General features: G+C 44.1%; 3 protein-coding genes and 1 long non-coding RNA gene across 4 annotated transcripts in view; 3 read left to right on the top strand and 1 right to left on the bottom strand.

Moving 5' to 3' along the window:
* LOC142896948 (nuclear factor 7, ovary-like) overlaps positions 1–13,246 on the top strand; it is a 177,206-nt gene that overhangs the window by 2,141 nt on the left and 161,819 nt on the right. The gene's annotated exons all lie outside the window — the stretch shown is intronic.
* LOC142896955 (uncharacterized) overlaps positions 1–13,246 on the top strand; it is a 525,186-nt gene that overhangs the window by 391,329 nt on the left and 120,611 nt on the right. The gene's annotated exons all lie outside the window — the stretch shown is intronic.
* On the top strand, positions 29–6,449 carry fam219ab (family with sequence similarity 219 member Ab). The gene is made up of 6 exons (XM_076038924.1): positions 29–477; positions 1,618–1,717; positions 3,261–3,366; positions 3,857–3,937; positions 4,030–4,084; positions 4,765–6,449. The coding sequence occupies exons 1-6, from the start codon at positions 400–402 to the stop codon at positions 4,921–4,923; spliced, it is 579 nt and encodes a 192-aa protein (XP_075895039.1). The 5' UTR covers positions 29–399; the 3' UTR covers positions 4,924–6,449.
* On the bottom strand, positions 6,755–12,028 carry klf9 (Kruppel like factor 9). The gene is made up of 2 exons (XM_076038922.1): positions 11,110–12,028; positions 6,755–8,791 (listed from the first exon to the last, which is right to left on the bottom strand). The coding sequence occupies exons 1-2, from the start codon at positions 11,513–11,515 to the stop codon at positions 8,511–8,513; spliced, it is 687 nt and encodes a 228-aa protein (XP_075895037.1). The 5' UTR covers positions 11,516–12,028; the 3' UTR covers positions 6,755–8,510.

Here is a 13,246-nt window from a genome sequence, read left to right as displayed (position 1 = left end):
AATTTAACTTCCTCTGGAACATTTTTGGACATTTTTACATTTAATATTTCTTAATGATTTATAAACGATCCCTTCACCCCATGTCACAAAATTAATTTATTATACTGACACGTATCCACTGCCCTGCTCGAGTCCCCGGGCCACCGCTTGGGGCAACCTACCCGGAAGTGGGTGGTGGAGTGGAGTCACCGACCGTCACCCAAACTGGTCACACCACCGTCGACAGACTGCCAGCTGGGATGATGCTCGCCGCCGGACCGATACACTTCCTACAACAAATCTGAGATCTGCTCCTCGGCGCTTCCTCGCTGTACTATTATTTTTCTTTAAACAAACACTCCGCAGCCAGCGGCCAGGTTTCACGGAGAGGAGGCGAGAGGAAGCGGCCGAGTCGCCAAGATGATGGAAGAAATAGACAGATTCCAGGTGCCGAGCGCCGTGCAAGATGCTGAGATGCAGGCGGAGATGCAGCCGCTGGTAAGACATCCTTCGCTCTTTTTTTCCTTCCCCCCCACCCCCCTTCCAGATTAACTCCCTTCACTCGAAACATCACCGCCCAGCGATGCTTCGGTGTGAGGCCTGTTCTTTCATGACACTGTGCTCCGGCATCCCGGCAGATCCGGCGCCCGCTAGTCGTGATGCGGAGTCGGTGTAGCTGCCAGGACGCCCAGCATCAATTTCTTTCCTCCGTGTGGTCGATCGAAGAAGCGATGCGTCTGCTTGCTGCGTGCTTTCATATCCGGCCGTTGTCGTGTTTACCGTTTAGGCGAGGTCCGAGCATCCGCCGCGAAGCGAGCGGAGCAGCATCCGTCACGTCGCGGAGGAAAAACAAGCATCCGCCGCCGCGGCTACATCATCATCACCAGCCGCAGCATCCATGCGAGCGGTGCTTCGGCTCCGACGCCACTCGTGGCTCCTCAGGCGGTCATTGAGCGGTGTTTAAAATAAATATCAAAGTTATGTAGCTGTTGTTGTTGTTGTTGTTTATGTGGGTTTGGGGGAGTAGTGCGGCGTGTCGGTGCGCTCCGTGGCCTGTGGCGGGGCCCTGATTAACTGCAGCCTGCGGGGCGGCCTCTGCTGCCCGGGGGCCGCCAGAGACCCCGGGCTGGCCGGCCGGCTGACTGGCTGGCCGGCCGGCTGTCTGACCTGGTGTCTGCCGGCGGGTCCCGCACCTCCATTCATCACACTTCAGTCATTTGGCATTTCGGTAACCTGGTTTGCTGCCTCATCCGCCCTGTGCATGCGTGTTGTTGTGGATTCAGTCCCCCCCCCCCCCCCCCAAAAGCTGAAGGTTCACTTTAAAGCATCGTCCTATGACAGCTTTGGTGTAATCAAGGATGCATTACATTGTTAGAATATAAACATATGTATATTGACATATTTTCTTTTCTTTTCTTTTTGTACAACAGCTGATTCATTTGTTTGTGTTGAATTATCTATCAAGATCTAAATATTCATAGAGCAACGCTGATTAGAGGACTGTTTCATCTATTCACCGACTGGTTTCATTCACACTGTTGGGCAAAGGTAGCCTCTATTGTGCCGTTTGGGAGGGGGGGGGACTGGCATTAATTATTCATTGGTTTCTACATCTCCTTACCTTTCTGTCTACCCCAGGACCCAGCCTCGTCCACGGCCTCAGAGGCAGACTCGGATACCAGAGAGGGGGAACCCGTCACCATCAATTACAAACCCTCACCCTTGCAGATGAAAATAGGTGAGTAAGAGCCGCAGACAGTAAGGAGGAGGAGGTCTGCCTGATGTAGGAGCCAGCGGACTGTATGCTCCACTGTAAATTAGACCAATGCCCGCTGCAAATGTGCATATGGGGTACCATCTCTGGGCAGCATCAGGAAGCGCGAGAGGGATCAGTTTTCACCATCGCTTCTCAGGCATTCGCATCGCAGGGCAAACCGAGAACACGGTGGCGTGTAATGACTGGATCCCTTTGTAAAGATTCCAATCTATCAGTGAAATATTTTCTTCGTTCATCCGTAGATTCCATGTTTTAACTGCAATATCGGTTTAGCGTCCCTTCACAGTCCACATTCACAAGGGTTAGGTTTATTGTAAATTGCTGGTTGATTGAGCTTATTTGTCAGCCTTGTTGAACTGGGCATTCACCATGGTGAACCCCACTTTGGCCTAATGACAGCTGTGACAGGCAAGAGCCCTAAGCAACCCCGAGGGCAGGATAAGCACTAATAGACATGGACAGATTGATGCTTTATTTTTTAATAAGGTTGTCTTTTACAGCTCGTTTCAGTATCATGGACCGAATCATAACAGATGCACCTCTTTTAATTATTAATTTATTTATTCTGTGAAGTACTTATTTAATTATCTCGATTCATCTTTACTAATCTTCGCTCTTTAAAACACTTTTAGGGATCAAGATTATTTTATATTTTTTAACTCAGTCTGTGATAGAGTTGTATGAAAGACTGATTTTAAAATGCACATCCAGCACCCAGTTCATTTGATGACTGTCAGCTAATGCAGACGTTCATTCAGTTACAATGAATCACACTTAAGGCTCTCCTACTTTTTTAAAAAAAAAAATCCATTTAGTCTTAATGGTTGTGCCTTTCCCTGACATTTTAACTGTGTCATAAAATTGCCTTTGTAAAATGCAATCTCCTCCTATTTATCTCTGCAGCCCTTTTAAACTAGACAATTTGGTCCGTGACCCTCTGATGAAAAAGGCTCTAATCTACATTTAATGACATTTAAACACAGTTTTTGGTTAAAGTCATGCCATTAACACATGGTGCAAAAAAAAAATCATAGTGAACCATTATCTCCGACCTTTAGTCAAGATGGCATGTAGATTGTGTCAGTCATGCAGTTGTCATGTGTAACAATAGTGTTAGAATAACCAAGTCAGAAAAGAATTTGGAGTGTTTTTGTAATAAAAATGGAACTGAAATAGTATTAAGAATTATTTTTTTTCTGAACATTTTTTAATGGAGTCTGAAAACTTGTTTCAGCTACTCCAGAGATAGATTGGCAGACAGAGGAACGTTTAATGTGGCCGAGAATGTCTGCCGTCTCTTCTGGTTGGGAGACTAATGATAGAATCACTTGCATTACTTGCTCATTGTGTGACAGGCTTAAACAATGTCAGAACTTCTTTTGGTACGAGGGCTGCTTGAATAATGATAAGGCGTCCCAGCGACACTCCCTCAAATCGTCATGTCTTTGAGGCGGCCTGTGTGTCATTTGTCTTTCCCTTCATGTGTGTCTGCTTTCTTTTGCAGAGAAACAGAGAGAACTGGCTCGAAAGGGCTCACTGAAGAACAACAACACTGTCGGAAGTCCGGTTAACCAGCAGCCCAAGAAAAACAATGTGATGGCCCGAACACGGTGAGAAAAACTGCCCTCCGCTGTCTCCACGGCGACAGGCTTGACTGTGGCGGTGGGGCATTTGGCTCTCGTGAGTTTCTCCCACAGAGATCAATTAAGCATTGAGGTACAAGATGAAGTCCTTGTGGTTTGAGTGTGGAAATACTTAATGATCAGCCCATGAGTGGATGCAGGCATTCATGCAGCCTGGTGATAATGGAGGTTATTCAATGTTGATGGTTTTTGATGAGGTTACATGATAATACTGTTACACTAGACCTCCCATCTATACATCTCTGTTGTTATAGTGGCTCTTGTGATTCTGCCTTCAGGCCCGCCTTATTTGTCATTTTGTATCCCTCAGTGAGTCATGCTCACCTTGCCCTGTTTGCAAGTCCACGTTCCTTCCCCGTCTCTTTCCCCCTCCTTCCTGTCTGGCTCGGTGACAGCGCTCCTCGCTCTTTCTCCCTCTGACTTTTCTGTGTTTCTGATTTGCCGCCTCTCCGCACAGGTTGGTAGTTCCCAATAAAGGCTATTCGTCTTTAGACCAGAGTCCGGATGAGAAGCCCCTGGTGGCCTTAGACACAGACAGGTGAATTCAAACACAGAACTTGATCTGAGAAATGTTACATAAATCTCACGAAAAGGAATTTATGCCGCTAACTTTTTTCTGCTGTGTTGCAGTGATGATGATTTTGACATGTCTAGATACTCTTCGTCGGGATACTCCTCTGCTGAGGTGAGCTATGATGAAAAATACACGTCATTTAATTTATTTTATGTTTTTAACCGCTTATAGGCTGCGGCAGACCCCTGTGACCTTGAGCCAGTTTTTAAGCCCTTTATTAAATATTTTTTTACTTGAAACACCAAGATAATCTACCCTTCATTGACAATTTTATGTCTGAACATCTCCAAGTCCATTTTAAGATTCAGTATAAAACTTACTGTCTTCACCCTTGTAAATGTCAGTGAGTTCCTTGTTGGTTGCCAGATTTTGCTTATGTAACCATCTCCCATTTTTGTGCTAAGCTAAGCCAGCTAACTGTTCTCAGTATAGACTTTCACTTTATCATCTGAGTGTCTCCTAGAAAAGTCTGTATAAGCCTGTAGAATTCCAATCCAATTCGGCCTTGTGGGGTTTTGTTTAGTTTTAGCTATTCTAGCTACCTGGTATTGAAAATAGATACACGCTAAACCCTCTAAAGTGGATGTATAAAACTAATCCCAAGCTAAAGCAAACCCAGGTTTCAACCAACTACTCCAGCACATATGCATCACACAACTTAGTTTTGAATTTAATATCACACTGTTTGTTGGTTCTCTTTCCAATCGGTCACTGTTGGAGTTGGTTGTGTTGGCTTGACCTGCAGCTTGAGGAACCTCACAAAATGTCTGTGTCATTTTTTCTTCCGCCAGCAAATCAACCAGGATCTGAACATCCAGCTCCTGAAAGATGGTTATCGCCTCGACGAGATACCAGACGACGAGGACCTGGATCTGATCCCACCCAAATCCGTCAACCCTACCTGCATGTGCTGCCAGGCGACCTCCTCGACCACGTGTCAAATACAGTAACCCAACCTCCCCTGAACCTTCTGCCCCATCCTTCCCTGCACAATATTACCCCCAATCTTCATCTGCTGTGAGTTTACTTGGTCACCTTGGCAACAGTGAAGCATTGGTAGAACATTGTATTGACAGTCGAGTCCTTTAACAATTAAAACGAATAATCAAGCAAGCGTATAGACAGTTTGAGTCAAAATTTAGGAGAAGGAACATGTTATTAAATATATATATAAAATCCGATGGAAAGTGGTGATTTCCTCCTATGGTAGGACGTGCACTTGCGTTTGAGAGCCTTTCTCCTGGCAAACATGATGTAACATAACACTGATCGTAGTGAACAGAAGACAAGAGGCCAGTTGATGCTGTAAAGTGATTTTCATATTCGCGAAGAATAACAAGCATTATAATAAGTGCTGACTCAACTGCTCTGCTTCACAAAGTTCTGGGTTGCATTTTTGTAGTTTTTTTTTTAATCCTTATTTAGATACTTTTTTTTTTTTTTAACCTGAGGGATCTGTGTGATTGCGCTGACGTAGTGCTGGGAAACACGTGCTGCATTCAAATGGAGGAAATGTGGCACTGTTTTTAATGTGCTGTGCTGGGAGTTGCGTAGCACAGGTCGGGTCATTGCCCTCATTCTCACCACCTTTACAAGTATATCAAAAGGAATGTTTGAGGGAGGAGTTGCATGAGGAGCAATGGGAATGGGAAGAGGCTAGTGGCACATTGGACTTTTGTCTCGTTCTGTTGTGCAATTGCGTGCTACTGTTGTTGCTTTTTCTTTGAATTTGCACATTTATCTTTTTATGTTTGAGGCCAGTATATGTGTACTCTTACCTGCCAAGCAGTAACAGTACTGTGTCAAAAGGGATGAAAGATGTATTGGTACCGACTCCCCCAACACGACAGAAATATGTTTCACATTTTGTGTTTCAAGGCCAAAGGGATGCTTGGGGAGACCATAGATTGATTTTTTTTTTTTTTTTTTTTTTATCCCCCACTACATGCTGTGCGTCACCTCTCCACTATATTTTCTTTTCCAAGTGCCAGAGATCCTGAGGGACACCCAACACTCTCTCTGATTCCAGTTTCGGGTTTTCACACATCCGATCCGAAACACACAACAAACAGACGCATGCTTTCAGTGACTTGATGAAGATCAGATCGGCATCGGTTCATTCTGTTGATCCGTCACTGGGTTTTGCAGTTGCATTAGCGAGGGTCATTACACTTATGACTCTCTCCATGCCCTCAATCAGTTGATTATTTGCAATTAGAGTATGCCTTAAGTACAGAAGTGTAAAAATGTGTATTTAATGCCAAGTTCATTTGAAGAGCATTTGCCGTCTTAAGACTAACATTTGGAGTTGTTGTTTTTTCTCTTATTTTTTCACATTTACACACGGGTGACTTTGTTTTTATTTGGTTTTTATTTTTTAGATAATTTTCTTGTATTGTAAACACTTCCATTACAGTATTTAACAATGTTACTGTTATGTGCGGTGTATGGAAACAATAAACACAAAGCTAATGGAGCACTTCTTCGATTTCCATTTTTTTGTGTCAGACCATCTCAAGAATCTTTAAGAAAATCTGATATGAGAGCAGTCATGACAGACTGATTCTGTGTTGTGTGTCCTAGTGAGGCGATGTTTCATTTTCTTGTCCTTGTTTCCCACCTAACCCACCAAAAAACATTTTCTAATGAACAGATTATCCCCCCCCTCTCAAACGTGCTGTAGTTCTACATCATAACAATTCATCTTTTTGCTATTTTTTTTCTATTTTGTCTTCTTCTTCACAGTTCTGTGCTATAAAGCGTCATAAATGACAACAAGTGTTAAGAAAGAAAAATAATTTTAATGTTAAAACTTATTACACAGCCATGTATATTGCAATAACATGGGGGTCTGCACTGACAGGCCCTGTTTACAGTACAGTAGCATCAGAAGTAATGGCATTAACCCGAAAAGGCACCAGCATCTAATCACAGTTGTCATAATGCCATGAATGAAAAGGAACATTTTACCCTTTACATGTTTGTAGATTGTGTACGACTTAATTACAGCTACCTGTGCATCCTCGCTGGAGCTTTTGGTGAATTTTCTGGCAGGTATAAAAAGAAACCAAACATTAACAATGTTTCTGGCTCCAAAAGTGGACAAATAAGACCTCATATCCCATCAGAAATATTATAAAAGATTATCTGACAACACATACCAGATAAATACATACAACATGCTACATAATGTAAGTTAGGAGGGAAAACATGGTCAATACAGAGCGCTCGAAAATGCACGCATAGAAAACGAAAAGCTCAATATCTTTTAAGCGTGGGAAATGTTGTGCTTCCACATCACCACCAGGGGGCGAAATATGACGGAACTAAACATTCACCAATTTTACTCCCTGATAAAAATGTAGTCCAGAAAACCTAGTAAACAGAAGTATGTTTCAATGTACAGCAACTGGCACTGTTGGCATAAGAAAAAACTCATTTACATTTAAATAGTTCATTTAGGTGGCATTTCCCAAAAGCTGAAGATGCATAAGTCCCTCTCTTGTGAAGGCACATAATTCCTTGTTTATATGGTACACACTTTTAACTAAAACACGAGTCATTATGGTCTTTAACTCTGCCTTGTTAAGGCATTACCCTGTTGCGTTTTCCTGCAGTATTAAACAATTCAAGTCTGGAAAACATTAACATTTCCCCATGAGGCTTCGCATGGGTTCACCTACATACACTAATCTTATTTTGGTGCCATAGATTGCAAGTATACCATGATTACAACATCAAACGCCGCTTATCTAACTCACAGTCTGCCTGATTTACTAAGTCCCTAGCCGAAAATAGGAAATTAAATACCAAAGCTTTGAAATTGTCTGCAATATTCTTATCTCTTTACGCCCTAATAATGTCAACTATTTAATATATATATACTTTATGCTAAATATATTGTAATCTGAAAAGTAGTCTGTTTACTCTATTTACATGATAATACTGCTATACTGTACATTCACCCTGTTCTGCACTAGAGTATGACTATATGTGCAATACTAACAAGAATAGCTCTAAAAGATTAGTTCTAAACTCATTCCAATGAGAAATATTATATTTGGAATATTACTGTCGTCGCATTAAACCCCACAAAACATTTGTGATACACAACAAATGTAGTGCTCATGAAAAATAAGCATGTACGCGAATGCCTCTTAGATTGCAGATTGTTCCAGACACATTATAAGTCACATCAGGTAAAATAATTGTTAATAATAATAATAATGGCAAATCAACCTGAAGTTGCTTGACAAACCCTGAATAGCACTTCATAAAATAGCAGTTGACTCAGGGGACGACAGATCTGAGACTGCAGTCAGAGATACATTTCCGTTGGCTTTTGCACAATGTTCCACGCATAGGAGCATGTTTTCAATAGTGGTTTGGCTGGTTCAAGTGTCTGACCTGACGGGGTTAGTTTTTTCCTTTCTCTTCCCCAAAAAGTAAACACCACACATGTGGGTGCGTCTATGTACATATACGCCGCTTCATTACATGTACCTATTTGTTTATATGTACAGTAAGTGGGTGGGCCTCACACCCCGGCCGGGCTCCTGTCTCCAGAGTCGGAGGACGACACCGACGAGGAGCAGCGGCGTCTTTTGGCTGCGCTGGAGCCCTGCAGCATGCTAGGGTGGAACCCCGCGTGCCGCCGGGCGTGTTTCGTCAGGTGGTCGCTCCTCATGAAGCACTTGTCGCACAGCGGGCAGTTGAAGCGCTTCTCGCCCGTGTGCGTGCGGTAGTGGCGCGTCAGCTCGTCCGACCGGGAGAACTTCTTGCCGCAGTCGGGCCAGGTACACTCGAAGGGGCGCTCCCCTGCGGAAACACACATACACACACACAAAGCCGTTTAGCACAAATTGCCTGGTAGTAGGGATGCAAATGATTGATTAATTAATTAATCGTTAGTTGATTGACCTCAGCGATCGATTAACAATTAATTGATCAGAGGCGATTTTTCCTAAGAACCTTGTTCTAGGTATATTATGACCATCACAGTACCTACAGGTGAATTGCTCTTTCCTGCCACGACGCTGTTATCATGACATTAACAACTTGTGTAAAAAATGTTCAATTAATTGCAACTATGGTCATTTCATTTAATCGATTAAATTCTTAATCGACAATTAATCGATAATCAATTCATTCTTGACATCCCTACCGGGTAGAGATTTCATTTGGCTGATAGCTGATGACAATGGTCTCAAAGCCCACTACAGATGGCGAGGTACGGTTAATGTGTAATCAATAATTGGTTATCATTTTACTGTTTTCTGCTCTTCTTCAGAAGAAAACAGAGCAAAGTTTGAGACAGTATAATAGCTGTAAACACCACCAGTGCGGTGGGGTAGGAAAACACGAAATGGTTTATGCATTATAGTCCAAAAGGCTATTTTAGTTATGGGGTATTTCTTTGTAAGACCTTAATTACTCTAACCCTGGGCTGGGTGCTTATTATTGTTTCTGCTGGTAGGTGCTTGTTGCTATTTTGAAACACATACAAATTTGCCTCACAGTAAAGCGCATACACATGGCTGAGTAATAATAATAACAATAATAATAATAATAATCCAAACATTTCCAATGATTAGCATGAAAGAAACAAAAAACAGACAGGACCCATTCTAATTTAAAACATTTGCAAAACTGTTTTTCCTTAGAAAAGATCATAGTGGGGTTTAGTTTCCAAAGCACTTTAGTGACTAATCATAGCAGCTCCCTATTTAACTAGTACAGTCATCATAAAGTCAATAACACAGAGCCAGTCGAAAGTTACTTTCAACTCTTTGTAGAGCTGCTCAGATTATCTATGCTAATCGTTTTGGCACTTGAAATAGGAGTGCCGGCCATAAACAGCGCGAGGAACGGACACAAAATGGATCCGATGAGACGTGGGGGTGGGGGGGTGTCCAAAGATTCACAGGGCTGTTTTGTTGTCTGCAATAGACGGCTGTACATAGATAACTTTTTCTCAGAACGGGAGGACCTATTGATTGATAGAGGACGCGTCACCAGAAGAGCCCCGTGCACAAGACTTTTTTTTTTCTTTTTCTTTCTTAAGGAAAATAAAGCCATGGCTGCTCCCTCCTCCTCCCCCCGCTCCTCCTACACGTGCTCCACTGAACCACATGTCTGCCCTTGTTTACAACCCGGCGCGAGGGAGGGGGAGGAGCGCGGGTGCAGATCGATGACGTATGAGGAAGCGGGAGCGCCCGCTTGCCGGCTGGCTGGCTGGCTGCCTCTTGAGTCAGGAGGAGCAAGCGGGGACAACGGTGTCGCAGTGACCTGCGTGTGAATCCCAAAGCCTGGGCGTCGACGCTGTTTTTACAGCAGCACTACGGCAACGCGTGGAGAGAAGGAAAAAAAAGCAATGGACGGACAAGACGCGTTCAATATCACCTCCTAAAGGCGAACCGTGGTGGTCTCAGGTTCGCTTGTTACACCTGACCAATCCACAGCATGTCAGCGCCTCTTTACCGCTCGCTTTCTCTCTCACACACACCTTCCTCCCCTCCCCTATCATTCCCACCGGCTTGGCCGGTCACACCTCCAGCAGGGGGCTGACTCACGGGACCACCACCACCACCATCCCCTCGTTCCCCTTAATCCGCAGGAACATGTGGTCCTGCGTGACCTCATTGCTCCTCACAGACGTAACACGAATTTCTTCCCTGATCGAGTGCGTCACAGACAAAGAATAGCAGAAGGAAATGCGTCTACATCAGGCAATGGGCAAACTGCGGCCCATTAAGCTTTTTTTTAATCCGGCCCGTCGAACTTGAAGAAATAATATTAATAGTCAGTAACTCATGAAATAGCTTAATTTCATCCATTTTCTCAGTGTTTTAAGAGCCATTTCAATAATGAGCTAAATACAATAGGGCCATCATAGACATATTTTGTTGGAACTTTGCTTTTGTTCATTTTCAATTGACATTCGACGTATCCCATGATATATATTTTTTTTCCTCCTATGAGGTGGCTCACTGCATCTGCTGCTCAAATCTCAGAACCTACTGTGGACCCACCAGTCAAAAAGTTTGCCCTGGTCTACAGTAATGAGGTCACAACTCGGTAGAAGGAACGAAAGTTGGCACGACTTTAAAGCCGACGTGTCCCGAACGCCTACTCACCGGTGTGGACCCTCAGGTGGGCTTTGAGGTGGGACGACTTTCCGTACATCTTCCCGCAACCCGTGAAGGGGCAGCAGTGCCTCTTCTCGGGGGACTCCTGCCTCGCCGCGGCCGCCCTCTTGTTGCGGGACACCTTGGACGCCTCCCTCGGGGCCTCTCTGCTGTCCCCGGCGTTCAACCGGCAACCCGCCCTCTCCGCCTTCTCCTGCGCGCCGGGGCCGGCCTCGAGGCACTTGCCGCCCCCGGCGCCGATCGCGTTCGGGTTGCACTTGTTCAAGTCCAGCAAAATCATCGCCACCATCAGCAAAGTCCTGCTCTCCTGGCTCTCTTTCAGCGTGTCCTCTGTCCGACCCGGCGGTCGACAGGGGACACAGTCTGCGGAGACAGAGACGGCTGCCTCCGACATCACTGCGGCTAATCCGGATGGAGGGAAGGGAGGAAGGGAGATGGGCCGGCGTGTGAATACTCTTCTTAGATAGATCCCAACAGATTTGTCGCGACGACCACAGCACTGTCCTCCCAGGAAACAAGTGGCTAAAGCATCCACACGTGTCGCCTTCAATGTGACTGTTCCGCAAAGGCTGCGCCTTTTCGCAGAGGTTGCGGCAGGGTGGATAAATAAACCACCCCCACAGGAAAAGAAGGAAGCTTCAATTGTTCCCGGCAGCTCCTTCACTCCTTCCTCCGTAGGACGGTTGCCTCGGAAGTACCTGCGAAAACGCAACAGCGCGTTCGCCGACCACGGAGCTATTGTGTGTGTCGGCGCTCATTCCGCCGCCCCTCGGTTTTTGCGCTCTCACACACATGCGTCAACTTGTCCTATTTACCGCGGGCAGCACATCTCTCTCAACTCCAAGAAACAATTTCGCGGAATCCCACGGTGTCATACGCATTCGGGGGTCTGGTTGGCTGGCCAGAAACACGAGTCGGTTTTTGGAACCGCCAATGATGGCACAGCGGCCCAATCAGATTTAGGGACGAAAGGGAAGAGGGCTGGATTACTGTGATGAGACGTTCACTGGCTTCCAGGGACTGGGACGTATACACGCTCGTCAGTAGATGTGTATTTTTATTTTTTTTGTCACAGTTAAATGGTTAAAACTTGATGTTAACTGTACCACATCGTATCGTGGGTTTTTGTAGAAATATGTATACAGATATGATGCAAGCATAAAAGTTGATCTTGTTTATCAGTATAACTGAACAAATGTAGTTGTGGTGCTTTGCTGTGACTTTTAGCAATGGATCAAAGATAAATCCAAGTAGTCGACCATAACTATGAGAGCAACAGATAATATGACATGCACATAAAATAATACATTATTTGAAGTAACATATATGTTGTTTACAGCTGGGATACCACCCTGATTGCAGCAATGGTTTTGACATTTGGATGTATTTGGAAGTAATTGATCATGGTTTTTTTTCTCATGTAATTTTCCAAATTCAGACCAATGATGTGAGATCTACGACTAATTGTAGTCATGTTTGTCGTGGGAATGAGGACGATTCATTATAAATATATTGTTTAAAACGTGTAAGACCAAATACTTGACATTTTTTTGAGAACATTCCAATGCAAGCTATACTAATAAAATATCAAAAATCATAGTATTCTCTTTTTATTTCTTCAGTAAAAAAAAAAAAAAGAAAGAAAGAAAAACTAGATTTCACATTTACAACACGTTTAGATTATTCAGAAGTTCTAATTTACAACACAACATTAAATGCACCTTCAGATATATCACAATAGGAGTTCACGAACTCACCATGACACGCCCACGAGCCTATACTGTTGCCTCATGCAACTGGAACCTGCCCACTCCGGAAACATGTGGCCTATTTTCTCCAGATCACATATGCTAGCCACTGTTGTGTCTTTGCAAAACCTTACACATGTTAAAGCTTTTGAGTTTAGATTTTTAGCTGCCATGTGTGGACATCATTGAGATAATCATCAGCTCAGGGACATTCTTTGTGATTTTTTTTTTTCTACAGCAGGAAGCAGCAAATTTGATAAAGAGCCTGCACGTGTCTCGGCTTCTACCCAGCGACCCTTGAGCCCATATGCCAGTTTTTTTGTACATTTGATCCACGCAGAAGGAGGAGGCCTCACAGAATCTGACCACATGTCACA

The sequence above is a fragment of the Nelusetta ayraudi genome, unplaced genomic scaffold (genome assembly GCF_046127955.1).
Source record: "Nelusetta ayraudi isolate G7.1 ecotype Tasmania unplaced genomic scaffold, CSIRO-AGI_Nayr_v1 ptg000058l, whole genome shotgun sequence".
NCBI lineage: Eukaryota > Metazoa > Chordata > Actinopteri > Tetraodontiformes > Monacanthidae > Nelusetta > Nelusetta ayraudi.
This window is presented reverse-complemented; position numbering and strand designations above follow the sequence as displayed.